Genomic DNA, 21278 nt, shown 5'->3' with positions numbered 1-21278 from the left:
GGCCCGGCAAAACGCGCATATTCATAGACCCTACAGTGGTCCTCTCCAAATCACAGAAGGCACATTACGATGAATTGAACTTCGAAGTTGAAGACGTAGACTCCGATTCCGATGACGTTGACTGCCCTTCGTCGAGGCACATATTAGAGTTTAGAGAATCAGAGAGTGCAGTTTCCACCTTCCACAGTTCGAAGCGTGGATAGCCATCCAGAATTCGAGAGCATCCAATTCAGGACTAGACCATTAATCGAAGAAAAAATGACGCAAAACAAACGAGAAGACGCGTCTATTTGTCGAGCGGTGATTTAGCCTTGATGGGATGGAAACATCGCCCTGAGAACAACCTCCATGGGGTATGAACATGGCGACGTCCATGAACCAATATCCCATCACAGAAGCAAGCCCACCGAGCCGCTAGACCGTCGCCATTTGAAATCCCAAATAGCAATGAACCACGAGTCGGACAGTCGTCCGGGATCCAATGTGGAGGTGGCATGCCAATCCAGGAGGAGGGGGTGCGGTGTTTACCCAACCCGCATCCAAGATGGGATTGAAGAACCCAAACGTCGTATACTCAACCACGCGCATTCTGGGGTGCTCGCTGCACCGAAAACAAACAGGAGATCACTGCAATCAAAAAAGTTAGAAAGACAGAACTTCTCTTTCTCTCGCAAATGGCAACCCCCACCGACCGTCTGGACATTAGAGAATTTTCGGGTTTGAAGTCCCGATAGTTTGTCACAGTTTATTTAGTGTTGGGGTGAGATCAAAAGTACCTGGGCTGCGTGCGTTAGCGTTTGCAACGAGGCGGATTTGCCGCATGCGCAGGGATATGGACGATGGTCACGAGAGGTCATGAGACAAGTTTCGCACGTCCAACTTCCCTGGATTGTGGCCTGTTTCACAGAGATCAAGGGTGTAGGCCGAGCGAACGGAGGGAGAGAATGACGGAAAAACAGGATTGCCAGAGAGGAGGAAGGTGGAGCCCAGGGACAAGTGTTTGGCCTGCAAAGACCGACAGGGAATCAGGCCGTGTCTTGAACACGTCCGATAGCACAGAAAACGAGGCCGTGACATCATGTCTGTCGACATTCGAATCACTGCTGGAGGAGGTGAGCTCTATGTGGATGAATGATAGATGTGAAGACGTGAAAGCACTCCTTCATGGTCACAGAGGATACCTAGAGTATACTTCGAGATCCGACGGGGTCGCGGTGTTCAGACGGTTGAGAAAGACAGCCAATCGAAGCTCTGAGATTACCAATGTCGCGTTGTTGAGGTCCTGAAAGGGTCGATTCGTCGCCAACTAAAGCTTCACGGGAAGAGAGAAAAAAAAAATCGAGGAATGTGAGGGTCAGGGGAATGAAGAGTTCGGAGGCAAGAAAGAAATCATCGATTCAGCTGCTGAGCACTTTTTAAGAGAAAAACCTAGCTGCAAACCCTTTGCCCGACTCGTCTACATGCGGTCTGCTGCTGAAGGGCTTGAGGACATCGTTCTCGACTTCGGTCCGTGTTTAGGAGGTTTCTCATCACGTGTCGGATAGGAGTCCGATCGCGTGACGCGCCTTGGGCGCTTAGCCACGAAAGTAATCTTTTCAGCTCCAGCGGTTTCGAGGTGTAACAAGTGAGTTTATTTACGAAGCTCAGCCTATTGAGTCTCGTCATCGAAGAATCCATGGGTCAATACATCCCTCCATTTACTCCCTGTCCCAGACCCGATGTCACTGGTTTGAATTTTGCGCTGAACCACGAGACTGGGAACAACGGAATACGACTTGAGCCGTCCCGAGGTTATCAGCCAAGAGATGGCTTGGTCAATCGCCCTTGAGTACGCAAACGGTGGGTAGCGAAGATGGAGTAAAAGACGGCGGGCACCCCGATAAGACAATGCGTAAGCGTGCGTGCACTTCGGGCCGTTGGACGGATGGAGTGACGACCAGAACAGTGACCTCGACCGGGAGAGTAGACGTAGAATCGACTTTTTGTAGCCAGTGGGAATCGAGATGGCGGGATGGAGTTTCTCGTTTGACCAGCAATGTCCTATGCAAGACGCGATTTGTTGACTGCCTTTTGACGACGGAGGGCCGGAGACTCACCTAAGAAGACAATGTCCCAGTCGGGCGGGAGGAACTTCCAAAGGTGTAGTAATTGTTCTTGAATATCTTGCTCCATGTCGACATCATCCTCTAAGACTATGGATACCTCGCTCGCAGACGATTTTCCATTGGCGATCGAGTGGATAAGCTTCGTATGTGAGTGCCAGCAGGCGATTCTGCTAGGCGTTAAAACCATATGTTCTGGTAGATGGTTGATGTCCCAGGATCCATTCAAACGAGCCGCAGATGGAAAAGAGAAAATCTTGGTAGCGCAGGGGAGCGGTACATCGGGTCTGTCCAAAGCGGGCCTGGCGGCATGGTTGGAAGGTTCAGGCCAAACCCCACTATCCCAGAGATCGAGTGGAAGGGAGGATCGGGCGAGAGCATCGATGTCGGACGGCCAGCGGAAGGCGATTCTCTGCTGCATGTCCCCAGGGGTCGACTCAGTGACCTCGTCTTCCGAAGTCACAACAGTAGGCGGGCCTTCACGCACAATTCGAACCCAGTCGAGGATGGAGGAGACAATCGGTTCGTTGGATGCCGTCGCCTTGATGTATGTCCAATCAAGACCCAATTTATTCCGCAGGACCTCCATGTCTGCTCGGCGATCCTTTCTGGAGGGGAGAGAGATGACATAAATCTTATTGGCCACGCCAAGGGCACGCGTCGAGTTGGTACGGGCGGGAGAGGGAGTTGAGACGTTTGTTTGGATGAGAGAAGGCAGCGAGATGATAGAGAGAAGGCGAGTAGTGTCAATGATAAACGTCGAGAACAGTGCTGCATAAACGAGAACTAGAAAGAAAAGGGAGAATAACTGGGCGTTGCGAGAATAGCGTGAAGTCTGGCGGGGAGCGAAAAGAGGTTCGAGTTCTTGGTCGATACGGGTCTGAAACGCGGCGGACATCGCGGCTAGGGGATAACATCGACGGGAAGGATGAAGGGCAGAGACGGCGGGGTCGGTGAGTTCGCACGCAACTGGGATCGGTGACATGGACTTCCGCTCGATCTCGGACTCCTCAAGCAACCCCAGCTGCCATGTTCGTCAATAATTGCTCTCTGAGCTGGATAAGTTTCATTTGTTCCTCCCGGGCTTTCTGTAGTTCGTGTCTTGCTAGCTCTAGATTCTGTTGAAATCGAATAAGTTGGTTACGCAAACTCCTCCAACAGCGTATCCATAACCCACCGGAGGAAGACCTTGAAAAGTCCTAATCTTCGCTTTCTTGTCCTTGATATCACGGGCAAGTTTCCGATTCTTTTCTTGTTGTTGTAGAAGAGCGGTAATGGTGACTTTGGGAGGATGGGATTGAGCCTGCAAGGGAATGTGAGCGAAAGGTAAAGCAATATGGTTGCACGACGGAAACTGACGATAAGAGCCTCCAATTCTTTATGATATTCTCTTGCACTTCGAAGTAAACTTTCTCGACGGCGCTCCAAGTCTTCTGAACTCTCTTCTGAAGTTGACGATCCAGGCTCTTGAAGGGTTTTTCTCCAGCTGTAAAATCAATGAGCTGGCTATTTGACAAAGGGCTTGCTGGCCACAGGCTTACTGCTCGAGAAGTCCGTTGTGGTGCCTCAAGTAGCCTAAATGTTCACGAAGTTCCTGCTCTGTCGCTCTCAAGCGTTCTTGCGTCAAGGACAAGGAAATCGACTGGTCCACAAGTCGGCTCAAAACGGGTGAATAGCTTTTTCCGTACAGTCAGAAACTTTCAACACTAGCACGGAGGTAAAGCCTACCTTGCAAAATCTATGCTGTCCAGACCGAGCAGTTCGACAACCTCCACAAGTACGTCGAGCTTGTCCGAGAGATCCTGGGGTAGCGGTGGGATTTCATCTTGTTCATGGCTCAAGATATATCCAACGGACATTCATTTCAGACAGACTCACCCATATCTGCAGCTTCTGTTGACATTTCGAGAATCTTTTCAGCCAGTTTTCCAGATGTAAACACGACGACGATGGAAGAAGAGAACAACCCTATTCAGGGGCCCGGCTGCAATCCCCGTCGCGTCGCGTACGAGGCGCGTACACACATCCAAATAAACGATGTCAGCAATTCAACAACAACAATGCCGATCAAACCATCGACGCGCCCCTTTCTCTCCATCCACCGTCACCACTGACCGTCCCCCGTCGATGAAGGTCACAGTCAAACACTGGCACGCCGTCGCCTGCTGGAAGTGGGATACCGGCAAAGACGAAGATTCAGACGACGACGAGGAAGGCCATGTCTGTGGTATCTGCCGCGTTCCCTATGAAGGGTGCTGTCCATCTTGCAAGATGCCCGGAGACGATTGCCCTTTGAGTGCGTATTCCCATATTTCAATTCAAAACGGCCTATAAGTTAACGGGTGGTGTGTACTGTGTAGTCTGGGGAGAGTGCTCACACGTCTTCCATATGCACTGCTTGTACAAGTGGCTGAACACCGCTGCGTCGAAGCAGCAATGTCCTATGGATCGCCGGACTTGGGGTGAGTATATCATCTCTCACACTGCGCCAACTTGAAGGCTATATACTCACCCTCGTTACAGTCACGGCCGAACGGACAGTCGGTAAAGACAACGCACCCGCCCAAGCGGGATCTTGAACCCAACCCCTTCGCACTCGATACCATTGCGGGCCTTCCCCATCCGCCGTCCTACTACTTGCGGGTATTCTGAACCTGGGCTCGCGGGCCAACATCGACACACTCTGCCCAGCTTACACCGATGCGATACCAGTCCCCGACCGGAAAGTCAACGGGGGCCCTCTTTCTCTTCGATGCGATACTACCGCACCACTTCAAGGCCCAAATCGCCATTGGTGCCTACACCTATCTCGCTAGCCGCAGCTCCGGGGAATCCATTGGCCGCTTATTCAAAGTGGAGAGGATCGTCGTCTCACTGTGCTCGAAGACTCACGAGCCAAGGTCCCAAGGGCTAGTCCCACTCTCCTTATCTACGGGGTCCCTCACGTTACGCAGCTACGTATCCCGTCGACTCTGCATCAGCTATACCTACCCTCCTCAACCGTTCGCTCCGTCACACCATACTACTTCCAGTACATACGCGCCAATCCAAATCCAAAAGAGTCTAATAAATTAAAATCTGTATTCCTAATGTTACAAGGGGTAGTAATACTTCGTGAACCAATTTCTGTAGTATGTACGAACAAGAGAGAGTTATAAAGAAGAAAGAAAGAAACAACTGTAAGAGAGGATTTGCAGCACCTTGAAACTGTGCAGACATGGGCCCACTAATATATTCTCCTAGTCGTCGCCTTCCCCAAGGCCAGCGCACCGCACCACACCACCCTCGATTCCTCCCCAGGCCACAGTGACGAACGTCCCGTCCCCGCGTAGAAGCCTACAAGACGACAGATCAACTCGAGGAGAAAACCCAAACAACAACGCGAAGCTAGAAAGAAGACAGGTAGTAGGTACAAAAACTGAAAAAAGCGTACATGCAAACGACCAAAACCGACTCCAACCACACTAGCATCTCGATACAAATACATGTACAACGACAGCGAATGGGGAGAAGGGGAGAACGACGATTAAGACAAGTGGAGGCTGCGTCCAGCACTAGGTGTGGCAGTCGAACTGAGGACGGAGAGCGGAGAACGTAGATGGGAGGAATAAGATAAACAGATGAAACCATCGGAGCGAGGGACTGTAGCAGCCCAAGGCGGGCCGTGTGTTTCGACCATGAGCACCTTGGGAGGTTTCTGTCTTTGTGCATCTTTCTTCTGTATCCAGTGTATGTAATACCTGAGTCTGATCTGGGAGTTACGTTTTCCGGAGATTGCCTGCGCTGGGCGTCTGCGGCAGTGCCAGGACGAGGTTGGTTGCGTGCGAAGCGTTGGAAGAGAGTGAATGGGTGCGAGCGCTTGGACTAGCGCTTCAAGTTTGGTGGCGAGTGGGTGGAGGACGCATTGACGATCCAAATGACGAGGGCATTTATGTAGTACGCGTATCGTTGCTGTGAAGGCTGGTGGATAGCCCAACAGCCGTTTTTCGGCTGGACCGAGACCCAAAACGCGTGTAGGGTCAGGTCACTGGGCGCCACGGTCTGTCGGGCGTCGCAGGTGGCTGCTGGGTCAGAGGCCCGTCGAAGGAAGGAGACAAAAAAGCAAGCCCATCCGAGACTTCGTCGGACGGATCGCAAGTCATACAGCTGGGGGGCATCTGTAGGGAGCACCGAGTTTCCAAGGAGGGTGAAGGCAGGCAAGATCCAAAAGGATAGGAAAAGAAATAAACCACCAAGTCCAAAAAAAAAAGGCCACGACCAAACCCAGACACTATACATGGAATGAAACGAAAAGATAAAAAGGGGTGGAAAGAATACGTCGGGCGTGGGGTGAGGTGGAAGACTCGGATTCGCGGACTTTTGCCAATGGTGCGAATCCACGGGTTCCAACCCCACCAGGCCCTGCGAAAACTCTGAAGTTCTGAGCGAGGGAAGAAAAGAACCTGTAAATTTCTGAGAAAGAAGAAGAAGAGGGACCGATAAAAAGGAAAGGAACTGTAGTAGAGGGATTTGCATATCTAGTTCTGAACGTGGAAGGAAGAATGGGTAAATTGAAGAAAATACAGGAGGAAGATTTCAACCAGGAGTAAAAAGTAATCAGATAAGGAGGGAGACCGAACGACGAACAACGAACAACAAAAAGTTCCTACATAATATTAAAATACTACAACTTTTGGACAACAACAACAAACGAACAGACAGAAACGAGAAAGAAAATATCCCGGGTGTACGTGCGTTGCGTGGGGTGTAAAATGGTAGACCATAGGTAGGTAGATAAAGGGTTGCATAAAAGGGGGGTCGTAATAGCTGAATCAAAAAGCGAAGGCGAATAATGGAATGGTAAAGGAGGTAGTATGCAATATGAGCCGGGTCTTCAGCGTATCACATCATGGACGATCACTGGTCATATCCTGCAGGTCCCTGCAGCGAGGCCATCCATATCCTAGTCTTGTACAACCTACCCAAATAAAACAGTCAGACGGTTCCTTCCACGGGTCTAAAGGAAGAAAACGAACCTGAACAACTCCCTCACAAGCTCCCTAAAGTCAATCCGCTTCTCAGCAATAAAATAGAACGTCAATTTTCGGCGATCCCTAAAGAGCGAGGGTAAAACATCAGACGCCCATCCACGATACGGAGAGAGTGATGGAGCGCATACCATTGGTACTCCGCATCGATGACCTCCATAGGCAACTTCTTCGCCCGAACTTTGCTCTGGCAAAGTTGAAGAGCCTTCTGCTCATCCTGAGTCTTATTCGCAAGAGACCTAAGCAAAAACCTCCATCAGATCCCATCCTCCACAAAAGAAAGAACCAAGAAACTCACTGCGTATCCTGCGGCCCCGCCTTCCCATAAATCAACTTGGGATTGATCTCCTTCTTCGACGACCCTCCTCCGCCGGGACCCCCACCACCAGCCCCACCAGGACTAACAGGCTGCCCATCCGGGCCAAACCCACTCCCCGCAGCAGCCGCATTCCGCTCCGCCTGCTGCTTCTGGAACGCCTCAACCTCCGCCAGCGTAATCGTATCGTTCACCACCTTGCCCAAGTCCTTCCCCCGGTCCGCTTCGACGATCACAAGGTCGCCCACATGGATGTCCTGCGAGTGGTCCATCGTGTAAAAGAGGTCCGTGCGCCCGGCTTTGAACTCGACGATGTAGAGAGGGCAGGAAGCGGGGATGGCGTGCAAAGGAACACCTTTGCCCAGTTCGTTGATGTTACTGGGCTGTTGTTGTTGAGATTGTTGTTGGCCACCCGTGGGGTGGTGGGTGTCGTGTGCGTTGGAGGAGCGGCGTTGTATTTGTTGAGGGTAGAAGGGCTGCTGTTGCGGGTTGATGAGCTGCCTGGTGCCGGTGGGTGAAATGGGAGACGAGATGTTCGCTTGGCTAGAGTACGAAGGCGCACGAGCGCGGACATACTGCGAACTACCACCATGTCCTAGGTTGGTATTGATATGGCCCGGGTTGACGCCGGAAGAGATACTCGTCTGCTGGGTCGAAACGTACTGGATACCCTGTCCAGGAACGTAACGCGCGGTAAGCTGCTCAGACTGGTTTTGAGCCTGCTGCTGGGCGCGCGAAGTGGAAGTCTTGGTACTCGTGAAGTATTGCGAATCGCCGCGATCAAAGAAGTTGCTGGACAGCGTTGGGCTCTGGTTGCCGTTACCTCCAGCCGACAATCCTCCATCGCTGGGTGTTCCGATTTGGCGGGAAGCAGTGTACGATCCTGTGGGGATGTTGATAATGGGCTGGAACAGTTCCTTTGAGACTGGGCTTCGGGAGAGCGGGGCGTAGATGGGCAGCGAGGAGGGCTGGCTGGGAGGATGATGGGAGGAAGAGCTCGGGGGTTCTTTGGCGTTAATGTTGAGCATACCAAGATCACTGGCCAAATCATCGTCATCGAGCATCAAACCGCTTCGTCCGAATCCAGAACCAAAGGTCGGACGAGTCGCGGTCAAGTCTTCGGGGGAGTCAGATCCGGGGGCGTTGAATCCAACGATGTTCCCTCTCCTAGGTTGCACGACGCTAACACTGTGGCGTCGACTGGTAGTTCCACTACCTCCACCTCCACCGCTCTCATCGCGAGGTGGGTTCATCCCTGCCCAGAGCTCGCGGAAGGGCCCATCGTCAAGCAGGATCTGAGCCACGTCTCTACGGAAGGGGCTCATATTCGACACATCCGGCTGTTGATGTCTAGAGATGCCATTCCCCACAAGTGATGTGCGGGTTGGCGAAGAATAGTCATTGGATGGAGATCTAGCCAAAGCTCCAAGGGAACCATACCGGCTTGTACCAGATGGTGGAATGTCATACGCTCGGTTTCCAGGGATGTTGAGAGGATTCGAGTTGGTGAGGTACGACTCGTTCCAGCTCTGCATGGCTGACGATCCGTTGTATGGGCTGCCGACGGTAAGGCCAGGACGCGTAGTCGCCAACGAGTGGGATCTGCTGCGGCTGATGTCTTGCCCATACGAACGCCCTCTAGAAAGCGAGGGCGGGACGTAGCGCTCGTCGTATGTGTCGGATAAGCCTTCTGATTCGTCGTCTTCAAAGGTGGATGGGAAAGCGCGTTCGCGCATCATCGAGCCGAACTGGGTTTGAGGGCTTCGGATGGGGACTGGTTGACCGCGACTGGTGTTGCTTCCTACGATGCGCGAGCTGCCCCAACCACCGGCTCCCCCTAAGCTTGATGGTATGAAGCTCTGGGTGGACGGGGAAGAGAGATAACCCTGCTCTGAGGATCGGGGCGGTTGGCTTGCAGCCCTTTCTCGAATGCCATTTTCGGTCAAGGACGAGCTTTGGAACCTACTCCTTCGGTCGTCGTCGTCCGAGGGCTGGAGCTGATGGGACAGACGTCCAGAGTAGGTTCCAAAGTGAGGATAAACCTCCTCAAAGTCGTTGTCGAGAGTCGCCAGGGTGGAAGCGATGGGTTTTGACTTTGTTGGATGTTCAGGTCGTAGGAACCAGGGCGACTGGGAACCTTTGGGCGTAACGTTCTACAAATCTAGCACTTGTCTCAGGACGATCGTCCTTTCTGTCGTCGATCGCGCGTACCAGAGGGCGAACCTAGGCAAAAATGGGTGTCAATAGACGGGCAAAAAGGTGGAGATTTAGACCATGGCTGACCGGATCTAGTGAATTGGTTGATTTTTGGTTGGATGTCGTGAAAGAAACAGTGTAGGGTCTATGTTTTGAAAGAAAGACGGTGTTCGAAGCAAGTCTATGGGATGAGGAAGGTGAGAGTTTAGAATCGAGCGGGTGAGATGTATTGGGTTTGGCCTGGGAGCGGAGTTGGTCCAGCTGACCCTCCCGCCCTCGACCTTGTCATCACATGTTCCTTCCTAAACCAGAACACTAATCTCTCCCAACAAATATAAACCCACCACCATGGGGACTCAACAAAACGCTAATTCTGTGTCTTCTCAATTGTCTTCTTGATCAAAATATCCACCGAGCCAAGTCGAGCCCCTGATACCTCTGCTCTAGCCAGTCTACAAACACAGGACTTTCAGCGGCTATCTCGAGAACTCCATCCCCGACCCACTGTCAATCTTCCTTTCTTCCCTGCCAATTCACCACTGGAAGGAAGCTCCCCACCAATTGACTCGGCTTCGAAATAAATAACTCGCCCGTGCGAAGATACCTCGCTCATTTCGACCGTACCCATGACGGGGGAGATGCCCAAAGACCGCCGTTCAAGCCACATCGGGGAGTGACACCCCAAAAGATGTGTATGGCTTTCTCTGATTTCGCTGAGTTCTTCTTGTCCATGTCATGATGGGTTCGTTGGTTACTGACTTGATACATTGACCGGTTCTCCTGATTACCTTCAATTCAGTACTGTGACCTGTGGACTGTCCTGGGCTATCAGGAGATTGACGCTCGCTCCCTCGCAGTGCGCACGAACCACATACGGTGCTATTAGGGGCCGTCCATTACTTCTGAGCTTATATGGCTCTCGGTGCCGTTTCGACCTCCACGAGACTCCACGCTACTTTCATAAGTAACATCTAAAGGCACTACTATAGCCTCCTCTAGGCGGCTCGGCGGCACCTTATCTGAAGACACCGTAGGCTCCGTCACACCTGACGGAGCTCGCCAAGTTCCAATTCATCACATAACAACCCAACCTCTATCTCTGGGCTATCTCACCGGACCATCCTGACCCAACCCAGCCAATGGACGACGTCTACGCTGCCACGATGACTCTACTTTATCAAATCCACCTCACCGAGCGCCAAAAAGTGGGTTAGGGTGGGCCCACTTACAAGTATCTCCATACCACTTACCCCCGCACCACACGCACCCCTAGTCCAAGTAAACCCCATACTTGCATCGCGATACTTGTTGGGCTTATTACTTACATCACCCTCAATTCCACTTCAATTCCGGAATCATCATCAGGGAAGATCCCAAGTCCAAGTTCGAATCCAAATCCACAATCGCGGCAAGTACCTTCGCTAAACCGCAGATCCCGAGTTTGCTTCTTTCGTTCCCCACCAATTGAGACTTGACTATGGCACACCGTATGGCATGCTGGGTGGTACTGTGTACGGCGCAGAAGATCTGGAGATGTACGACTCTGTCTACTTATTTAGTTTCCTCTATCCTCTCTTCTTTAACCCAGATATCAGCTTCCCTGTCCCACTTTCCCCCACCCAATAGAACAAATATTTCTGCCGCATATACATTCCATCTCCCCACTCACGGACTTACTCGTCCCACTGAAGCGGAGACTACTACTTATTCTTAGATCCACCACAACCCTGCCACAGATCTTCCCTTCCACACTAGTCCAGAATGGGATCTCCAAAGAAACATAACATTGGAGCGACATATGTACCACTTTTAAATTCAGCCCATCCAGAAAAGCAGAGTGACGAAAATAAGCAGGGCGAGCATGTCTATAGTGGACCTTGACCTAATAGTAGAAGGGCGAGTCCACTACGGTCCTGAGTGAACTGTCCGCATCGATGTTGTCATGCTGTTTGAAAGCCGCTGGAATTCCGACATCTATCATCGAGCAGAGGATGCCGTGCAGTTGTCGACAGGTATCCCGCGGTACATCGATGTACTACACTCGACATTTGATTGACTGCCTGAACACCAGCGCTCAACGTCTCAACGATGACAACCATCAAAGATCGCAAAAGCTTAGGAGTACATCTACGGGCGCCTAGCTCATAATATCCATACGACCGTCCTGAGAACACTACGAGTATGCAGCCGGCAATCGCACCCCCAAAAGCATAAGCCAAAACCCAAAGTCGATATTCTCGTCAAGTTTAAGCTTTCCGAATCCCTGATCTGCATCCACTCATGGACGTCTGGACGGTCATCCGACCATACAACCACGCGATCATGACTCGCCCCTCAGCTTCCTCTCTATACCCCCAAATTCAAGTTGGCTTCGGAATAGGCGACGCAGATCAAAGAGGAAAGTAAACGACATGGACGAAGGACCGAAGCCTGGTCCCACTGGTAGTGGGGAATTCAGAAGCTGGATGCCTGAGGGTCTCCTGGAACCAATGTCCATATTAGCAGTCGCACATAGTTAGGAACCACAGAAAAGAACGTTCGAACACCTCCACCCAACACCGCAAATGTCGGACGACAAACATTCGTCATTGGGTGGAAATGTTTATCGAAGTCGAAGAAAGATTGAGAAGTTGAGAAGAAGCAGAAAGAAACTGAATTGAGAGACCACTGAGGGGGCTTGGGAGCTGCAGCAATAGAGGCTGTCGAAGAATGCGAAGTCCCAACTGGAGAGAAGATTGTCGGGCGCACCTTCCCCTTGGTCCAGGGCCTTCGCCAAAGGTTCCATGCACCAAAAAGGTGTCAGAATAGGTTCGCGCAGCTGACAGAGGCCAGAGGCCATCCCCTAGAAGCGACAGCGACTCCCTCGAGAACCTGGAGAGAACGCAAAACGAAAATACCTGTTAGCCCCCTCTAAGCGCAAATAGTGGCAGGGGCAAGCTGGAAGCCAGACCCACCGGGCAGAAACCCATGGGTCAAAAAAGAGTGATCAGACACCCGTGTGTCATTGCTGGACAAGTCTACAGAGTTTTACAGGGGATAATGGTGGAAGACAGAGATAAAAATACAACCGCGTTGGCGGTATTGCACAAACGATGGATGGCGTTCGAGGGGGAGACATGGTCGACATCGGAGTTCAGAACTTGTTGCGCTTCCTCGAAGGCTTGGACGACATCGATTCTTGCGAGGCCCTACAACCGGCCAATCCCAAACCCAAAAGAGAGAAAAACAGAATCAGTTAAAATCATACCCAACACCCCCACGCAACCGCACGCCTCCCCACCACACCACACCACAGTACACCGCTCATCTCATTAAGTAGTACTCACTTTCTATTCTTCCCACCTCGAACGTTCTCCTTATCAACAGGTGGATCATCGATATCCATTCCCATTCCACCTCCACTAGGCCCAGCACCTCCCAGCGTCCTCCCCTGTCCACTAAACGCCCCACCCCCACCCTCATACGCCTCCCGATCCCTGTTCTCCCTATCCCGATCGAACATCTTGCGCACGCCTTTACCGAAACCGGAGCCGTAGCCCCCTCCTCCACCTCCTTCGCGGTCTTTGTGCCCGTGCTTCTCGGAGACGTCGCGCAGGGTAGCTTGGAGTTCCGCGTCGTATTCTTGTTGGGCGCGTTGGCGCTGCTGGGCTTGGTTGGAGAGAGCTTGGAGTTTGGTGTCGAGGGTGGAGAGGACGGAGGAGGTAGTAGTAGCCCTAGATGAAAGCAAACCCAAGAGTCGGATTTCGGATGTCAGAATATCTGCATCCAGATAGTGGAAGAGGAGACGACGCACCAGGTTTGCAAAGCGTTCAAGATGGCTTCCAGCCCTCCTTCCTCGACGTTGACGTCCCGTCCCATGGTATACTCAACCTCGAGCTGCTCATGCTTCTGGTCGAGTTTGCCTTGCAAGATGTCGAGATAGATGGCATCGATGATCAAGTCTTCGAGTTCGCGGACGGTGGTGACGTCCAAAGCTTTCAAAAGATCGGCGTAAGGAAGGATCTAAACCGTGCATTCAGTCATTATGAAGTTCTTCTCTCCTTGTCGCTTAACGGTGAGACGGGATGAAACGCACCCTGCGCTCAGAAGCCAACGAGACGATGGAGAGGTGCTTGAGTTTGGTGATTTGGGCGGGGTTGAGAGGGGGGAGCGAGTCCTTGTGCTCTGTACGTGGGACGTGAGGATTGGGTGCGCATTTCGAGAGTCAGACGTACGAAGGTAGTCCTGGTAGGTCTTGTACGCGAAGAGCTGGAGCAGGGAGTAGAACTTGGCGTGCTGCTCGCTCTTTGCCAACTGTATCGGTGCCACCGGGGTTCAACAGCGCGGCATACGTTTAAGTATCGTAAACAGAGGTTCGTTCAAAGGTCACAGAACCGTTATCGTATCGATTTCAACGATCCAAGGCGCAAGATGTTCAAGAATTAAGAACGATTCGCAACCGATTCGTCAAGGAATTGAGAGCACCAAGACAAGCACAATCCAATCAGCTATTGCTCTCTTTTCAAAACAAAACACCAATCCACACACCTCTTGGATATTATTCAAATCCAACAACTCCCCAAAAACGAAGACTCCAGGCGCAGAAGTGGCGTCTTGGACGAGCTTTGCAGCAGCTGCACCTTTTGCTGATTTAGCCATCAACAAAAAGGGCTCAAGTTTGGCTGAGAAGTTTGAGCCCAAATCCATCTTGGTATTTCTCAGTTGAGGAAGTTATTGGGATTTGGAGCTTGGGGGCTTTGTACGTGGACGGGGTAGACGACCAAGGAGATCAGGACCTCGTTAATGGCCCGTACTGAATGTCGCGAGGCCGTGTTGTTCGGACTTTGGGAAGCTTTTGCCAAACATAGGCAAAGTCGCAACTGGGGGATCGTCGAAGATCGACGGTCTTTTCTTTTCGTATTCTGGAGAGACGCCGATAAAGCATGCTCTCTCTCCTTGGCTCTGGATAATCCCCCCACCGCGGACGGGATTGGCTCTTACTAGGACTTTGCATTCAAGTATACAGTCTGTGCATGCCACAGGCATAGTTGCGGGCTGACTTATTAACGCCAGGTGTTCAGCTTCAAGATGGCTAGAATCTACGTGCGGTGTTAATGAATACTACAACATACACACGTACTTCCACAACTCGCGTGCTCTACAGGCACAGACTGCAAGAAATCGGAATCGACATAGGCCTTGAGTCGAGACAAGGGCTAATGCAGTCAGTGTTGTGGCACAACACTCAAGCTGGACCCGTACATTTGTCTTTAGACCAGTTCCTCTGCGCACGAGCCCGTGATGAGCGAGGAACGTGGCTTGCTGTAAATTCACTCACGCTGTTTCGAACAGGAAGGGCAGCGCTAAACAGGAGGCTCTCGAAGAGAGGCTTGAATCCAATCTCAAAATGATACGCTGATGGAAAATTTGCGACTTTGGAAGCACTCTGGAGGCAAGGTCGTAGGTAAGGCGGGGCACTATCTCTCTTCCATCTTTCATTCACTTCTCTTTCTCCATTCCCATCGGAGAACCTTCTCTTCGTTCTCCGACAGTTTCCTTGAAGCACATACTCTTTCTTTCCTCCTCGCTTTCACAACTACCACAACATCGATATAATGGTCACCATCCGTTTCCAAATTCCGCAATTCCCAGCTGGGCGGAAATCCGACCTCCCCCCAGATGTCGACCGCTGGGTAGAGATACAAGTCGAGGACTCAGTCGATCTGCGGGAGCTCAAGGGGCTCGTTTAATCGCATTGGTCCGATCTCCTCAACTCTGTCGGCCAAGGCCACGCTGCCCCCAAGGTGGACGAAATCCAGCTCCGCTGGGATGGATCGACCGAACAGCTCACGGGCACTACCCAATCGACGACAGGCCGAAATTTGCTCATCGTTGATCCAGTAGACAAGTATACTATCTTCTTCAAGACAGAGGCTACGAGTGGACCGTTGCGGGTGGGCGACGACGATACTGTCGCCTTGCTCAAGAAGCGCGTCAGTGAGAAGACGGGCGCGGTGGATGCGCGGTGGAGCGTTGTCAATCGTACGCAGGGTGTTGACTTGGGTGATGATGACAAGTCTCTGAAGGAATATGGAGTCCAAGATGAGGACACGCTGTGTGAGTTGCTGGTTTCGAGAAGAGTCCGTAACCGCTGCTGATCAATTGGCACCCAAGTTTTCAAATTTGAAGGGTCCTCAGGGAATTAGGTCATAGTGATTCTGCATGGGTCAAGCTCAAGTGATTCGGAAAGTCTTCTACTTTAGTAGACTTCTTATATTTCTGTCGTATACGTAAATCCGTCCGTCCTCTGTCTTGCAAGAGTCTATCGCCCTGAATGCGAGGCCGCGTTGGTCGGACTTCAGTGAGAAGCCCTCGGCAAACATGGACAAAGCTTTGGCCTCTCTCCGACCGCAACCTTTGGCTTCGCTCTGACTTTGGAATTTTTCTTCAGGCGGCGATCACAAATGTCTCGATATTCTTACACGACCTCTGTATGTGTAGTGGCCCCGACGACAGGCGTATCTACCATGGACAGTGCAAAGCCCACAATTGGCCAAACGATGTCGAACCCTTGTAGTCACGAGGACTCTACTGGCGACTCTGTGGGCACAAAAGTCGGTTTGCATTTGTGGCTCATATCCACCTGTTGGATCTCAAAGCTCTCACCCTGTGTCGCTGTGTATTTCTTCAACCTCAACGCTCAACTCCGGACCCTCTCCGACTCCTTCGTCGGCTGAAAGAGCTCAACCACTCTGTGGCACTTACAGTCCTGAACCGGCCATCGCTATTTCTGTGCTACGCCACCTGTCGTTGGACAGTAAGATTGCTACTTCTGCGACAATGGGAGACCATGTGAAGATAGCACTGTGTAGGTCCAAGTCTTTACTTCCCCTGCTCCGAGGAGTAACTTCGAGGGAACAACACTGACTGGAAATTATGATCACAGCGCTTCCGCCGCTCGCTGAGTCCACGAATACATCCTCTCGCCTTGTCACTTGGTGTCGTTTGCATACCTCGAGGCGTGTTCGCTCGACTAACATCGCCGATGTAGATTTCCGAGTCGAAGCGATGATAATCGTTGTCGTATCAATGTCTATATTGGTTATCTGTAAGGTCAGTCACTAGTCCCGTCTGAGATCTAATGCTACTCCCTCCCCTTCTCAGTAACATTGACTGGGCTTGAGGACCTTCGTGTCGGGGCTGTGCAGTGGAGGTCGGAGAGGCCCCTGTTCGAGGAAAGTTGGCGATGTCCAGGCTGCGAGACCCACCATTAAGGTCGCGCTTTCCCATGGGTCTATACAGCCTTAAACGTGGTCCACTGGGGCTCACCGCTTTTTACTGTCCCGCGCCCACGTTGGCCTCATGCAGTCCAGAACTGCGGACGGAGTACTTCATCGAACACCGCAATTTCCAATGCATCGCGGCTTCGGAGGTCCATGGCCTTACTCCCGGTCAGGGGGTAGGCCTTCTTGTACTATGGCAGTCATTCTCTTATTCCAGCAGCTGCTTGTGGCAAGCTTTCTGGAAGGAACAGTCCTGTCACTCGATCTTCTTCCTGTCTGGGTGAGGGCGGCTAACCTATCCGAGTCGGCACAGCCCAACGGCTTTCGTTCAAAGCAAACGCAAACAAAGGAACAAAGCAGTGGTTGGCGTCGGCTCAAGTTGTCCTTCACCTCAATCCTCGCAGCATTGTTCCTCGTTTCTGCAGAATTATCCCGGGTATGGCGATCATTAGCAACGAAATCGGGAGGGACAAGGGTTGAGGTGTCCCAAACACATCACGACACCCATGAATAGAAACGTGCTCCATGGGAGATGACATCTTTATGAGCGCTCCATCTGAGCGCGACAACAACCCGATCTCAGCGATAATCTGTGGGCGACCCTGAAGGAACCCCTCGCCTCGATAACCTTGGCGCTCCGGGTGCCTCTTTGGGAACCGAAGTGCTTCTACAGCTACGTGTAGAGGTTTTTAATCTCTGTGACAGAAATCCTATCTGGGATTATCCTGCTGGAAAACGACGGTTTGCACAAGCAAGCAAACCGCGTCATAATCACGATTGTCACGATTCCTTCAACGTACGTACCCCCTTGATTCATCTGTGTGTCCATTCCTGTCAAACTGATCCACGCGTTGTCTTTCTAGGCTTGGCCTTTTCCCTCGTTGCCAGCGTCACAGCGCCTTTCCAAAGGTTCCTGTGTAAACAGTGTTTACCCCGGCAAACATTTGGATGAAGGCAGTGCGATACATAACCAGCTTCCCGGCCTCGCCTCTCGCAACCACATAAGCTCGCTCCGAAATCTTTGGGGCTCAAGCAAGGCCATTTAGCCCCGAGCTACTCCACCACACACAAACTTTCGGGCTTCTCTTCCCAGCCCTCGCTTCCTTCCGCAATCAGCTCATCCTTTTCAACCATGACCACGTACGCGCAACCTGAAGGCTTCAGCGCCGTCCAGCAGCACGATCCAGATGGATACGCAGAGTCTGCGCCCAGTACGCCAACCATCTCTCGAGATCCCAGTACATCGACTACACGCGACTTCGGCCTCTCTCCGACCTTCATCGCAAACCCCTATGACCCCTCCATGAGCGAGCACAGGGGATCGATCAGCCACGAACCCGTAGTGATCCCGCGCCCACGTCCACCCAAAACTGAACAATACCAGGACCTCGGTCATCTACGAGGTCTGGCACCTCCGAACGCCTCCTTCCGCAACTCGGAACGGACGATGAGCATAGCGGGTTCGACAAACTCGCGGATGTCCCTCTACGAGTTCCACCAGCCGAAACAAGAGCCAATCGATGCCGAATCCATCAGCATCTACGACTACCCCGTGTTCTTCCTCTCTGCCTCCGTGTTCGCCTCTTCAGTTCTCTACCTCTTTTACGGAGGTATTCGACTCCTCTCCCGACCAGACGTTCGCAAGCACAGCGTCAACTCAGCCGCGATCGCCGCGGCGGCGCTCTCCTTCCCGTTCATGCTCATCACCGGCGCCATCGCACTGGAACGCAAATTGCACGAGCTAAAACAACGTCGGAAACACATCAAGAAAAGTCGATCTAGTTGGTCCAAGCGTCCGATCCTATTGTTCGCGACGTTCCTGGCGTGGTTCACCGCGTTCCTATGGGGTGCAGGGTTCATCGGGATGATCGTCGTTCATACCGACTATGAACCACATACGCATCGACACCTGAGGAATCGACCTGAACACGTGGGGTTCGGCAAGGACTGGAAGAAAGGAGAGAAACTTGGAGCGGCTATTTTTACGAGTCAGGGCGGTATCTTGCAGATACCCGTTATCCTTTCGATGGTGACATTTGTGCTGTCGGCGACACTTGCGATTGTCCAGCTCATCCAGTACAGAGTGTCGAGACCCAAAATTCGGGACAGGGAAGTCGTGGATCCAGACTTGTAGATCGATCGATGAACGGACGGACTAGTAAATTAACGCTGCATGGGACTTGTTATTAACACTGTTTTACGAACAATTACGAGCTATTTTATTCTTTCTCTTCCGGTTATGTTGCCATGTGCTGGACCATCAGACGGAGACGGGAAATTCGGGTGGTCTTAGCGCTCGTTCATCGCATTGTTCAACCAGACAATTGTGCCACCCTTGGACCACGGCTGTCTGTTTAAAACGACGTGAGTAACTGGACCTCCTCCCCACCACATCCACTGAATTTCTGTCTGCTCGTAAAATCCCTTTGGCTGCTGGCAGAGCATTCGCAATTGACCAGACCCTAGGTACCCGCCGGAGAAACCAGCCTCTCTCACCCAAGTCGACTCCCACCAGTCTTCCCCACCCACTTCCTCACAGAGCCACGTCGTTCGCTACAGTGGTCACCTCCCCAACAAAGACGTCCCAGCAGCCAACCTCCCCGTGGAGCTTCTCGTCAAGATTTTCCTTGACCTGACAAAGCTCTATGGCTACGGCGACTATTGGGAAAGCCCCGGTGGTTGACAACAGAAAGTTCCTGCCTAACCGACGCCTATTTTCTCGGTGCCTTGCTCAACGATGAGACAGACGACTCCGGTGAAGAAATAGTAGAGGGATGGCCCCTCATGGAGAAGCTGCAGATCGGGCGGGACCTCCGGGATGGTCTACAAATCCACGTCAGGTATAACGCCGACGGCGAGGAAGAGCCAGCACCCACTCTCTGTGATGGCATCCTGGAAGGTGGTGCGCCACGCCTTCACCACCTCGAAATCCGACAATGCATCCCCTCCTGGATTTCCGCTCCTTTTAATTGCGCCCTCAAGACTTTGAAATTATCCCTCCCCGATGTACCTGGCAACCCTTCCGATTTGGAAATAATCTTGGATACCCTACAAGACTTGCCGCTGCTCCAGTGCTTCGAGCTCACACTTGACGAAGGGGATTCGGCCCTTTATGACTGGGAAGAAGACCAAGGGAGAGCAGTTGGAATCGTCCTGGACAACCTCGAGGATTTCATGTACCGGGGCCCTGCGGAATTATGCCTTGGGCTGCTGCGAAACCTTGTACTACCCACATCACCTCCACCTCTCACTCGCTTCCACTGCACATACCTCTACGCGGATCGCCCACAGATCCTGGCCAGCCTTTTCGCAGAAATAGCGCCCGCCACAATATCAGTCTTCGGCGGTAGAACTCGGGAGATGTACATGCATCGCCGCCTATGTCATCCCATCACATTCACTGGGTGGGCGCAGGACCCAGACGGCCAGGGAAGGGCGATGACGTTCGACTGGAACTTCTACGATCGCATGGCTGGACGACAACCATGGAGGATGGGCCGGTGTGGGAGGGCAAAGGCAGGGGACGAGCGTATGGAGATCGCTGAGGACTTCCGGCAAATCGTCCTGTCCTTATTGCCGCTCTTTGACATCAGGAGTCTGCAAGTGGACGTGGAGTCGCTGAGCGAGGATGAATGGACGAGGTTGGGTTCACTTGCCTCCCTGACAGCCATTCAATTTGGCGCAGGCGTTGCAAGCCAGTTCTTCGATAAGTTGGGCGGCGATCCGGTACTACGGGAGATTCTCGAAAAGGGGAAGGATGAAAAAGAAGGGGGCCATAGTGACTCGGAGGAGTCAGCGAAGCCAATGTTTTCGACCATTCAGACCATCACGCTGGATGATGTGGTGGTTGCAGAAGAGGAGGAGGAACTCGAAGACGATCTTCAGTTCTACACCACTGTCCCAAGGGAACGCGTGAAGAGTGTATTGAAGGCGAGGCAGGAAGCGGGATGGGAACTCCCCAAACTGGTGCTATCAAAGTGCCAAGGGCTCACCGAGCAGGACATTGACTCTTTGAAAGAAGCTGCTGGAGAAGTGGTTCTATAGCTTTGAATCTTTTAAAGCTTATTTATCTTTTACTCTTTGCCGGGCTCTCCCGTTCTTGTAAATATATCTTCTCTCTCTAAAGTGTCTCTTCCTCACAATCTGAATTCACCTTTTTTCCAATTAAGCGCCCTGTTACGGTGTGACGTCATGGCGGTTAAACAGATCATCAAGTCAGCTTAGGCGAGAAGTTCGCAGTCTTGTGCAAATGTGCCTTGTTCCCTGCGCTCGACTATGCCATTGCGCAGGGGTGAGAACTTGGGACGAGATCACTTATTATATCTAAAACTCAAAAAATCGGTGATAAGAATATAATGCAGAATTACACGGAGTA

General features: G+C 52.0%; 6 protein-coding genes across 6 annotated transcripts; 3 read left to right on the top strand and 3 right to left on the bottom strand.

The window, feature by feature from the left end:
- Nucleotides 1-1648: 1648 nt before the first annotated feature.
- Nucleotides 1649-4005, bottom strand: CC1G_04342 (hypothetical protein; the record flags this gene model as incomplete). The annotated part of the gene is made up of 7 exons (XM_001828319.1): nt 1649-2040; nt 2097-3126; nt 3280-3405; nt 3462-3588; nt 3644-3778; nt 3831-3927; nt 3981-4005. 7 exons carry the CDS (start codon nt 4003-4005, stop codon nt 1649-1651), a joined length of 1932 nt encoding a protein of 643 aa, XP_001828371.1.
- Nucleotides 4006-4229: 224 nt separating this feature from the next.
- On the top strand, nt 4230-4681 carry CC1G_04341 (RING finger domain-containing protein; the record flags this gene model as incomplete). Its single annotated transcript, XM_001828318.1, has 3 exons — nt 4230-4398; nt 4463-4564; nt 4626-4681. 3 exons carry the CDS (start codon nt 4230-4232, stop codon nt 4679-4681), a joined length of 327 nt encoding a protein of 108 aa, XP_001828370.1.
- A 2317-nt stretch (nt 4682-6998) lies between these two features.
- On the bottom strand, nt 6999-10373 carry CC1G_04340 (hypothetical protein; the record flags this gene model as incomplete). The annotated part of the gene is made up of 6 exons (XM_001828317.2): nt 6999-7059; nt 7118-7195; nt 7261-7368; nt 7428-9598; nt 9657-9668; nt 10266-10373. 6 exons carry the CDS (start codon nt 10371-10373, stop codon nt 6999-7001), a joined length of 2538 nt encoding a protein of 845 aa, XP_001828369.2.
- Nucleotides 10374-12579: 2206 nt separating this feature from the next.
- CC1G_04339 (hypothetical protein) lies at nt 12580-14327 on the bottom strand (the record flags this gene model as incomplete). Its single annotated transcript, XM_001828316.2, has 6 exons — nt 12580-12829; nt 12968-13354; nt 13435-13643; nt 13717-13805; nt 13856-13934; nt 14169-14327. 6 exons carry the CDS (start codon nt 14325-14327, stop codon nt 12775-12777), a joined length of 978 nt encoding a protein of 325 aa, XP_001828368.2. The 3' UTR covers nt 12580-12774.
- A 3232-nt stretch (nt 14328-17559) lies between these two features.
- CC1G_13584 (hypothetical protein) lies at nt 17560-19132 on the top strand. The gene is made up of 2 exons (XM_002912010.1): nt 17560-17699; nt 17767-19132. The coding sequence occupies exon 2, from the start codon at nt 18036-18038 to the stop codon at nt 19035-19037; it is 1002 nt and encodes a 333-aa protein (XP_002912056.1). The 5' UTR covers nt 17560-17699; nt 17767-18035; the 3' UTR covers nt 19038-19132.
- Nucleotides 19133-19687: 555 nt separating this feature from the next.
- On the top strand, nt 19688-20947 carry CC1G_13583 (hypothetical protein; the record flags this gene model as incomplete). The annotated part of the gene is made up of 1 exon (XM_002912009.1): nt 19688-20947. The coding sequence occupies one exon, from the start codon at nt 19688-19690 to the stop codon at nt 20945-20947; it is 1260 nt and encodes a 419-aa protein (XP_002912055.1).
- Between the last annotated feature and the right edge of the window lie 331 nt (nt 20948-21278).

The sequence above is a fragment of the Coprinopsis cinerea genome (genome assembly GCF_000182895.1).
Source record: "Coprinopsis cinerea okayama7#130 chromosome 1 map unlocalized cont3.1, whole genome shotgun sequence".
NCBI lineage: Eukaryota > Fungi > Basidiomycota > Agaricomycetes > Agaricales > Psathyrellaceae > Coprinopsis > Coprinopsis cinerea.
This window is presented reverse-complemented; position numbering and strand designations above follow the sequence as displayed.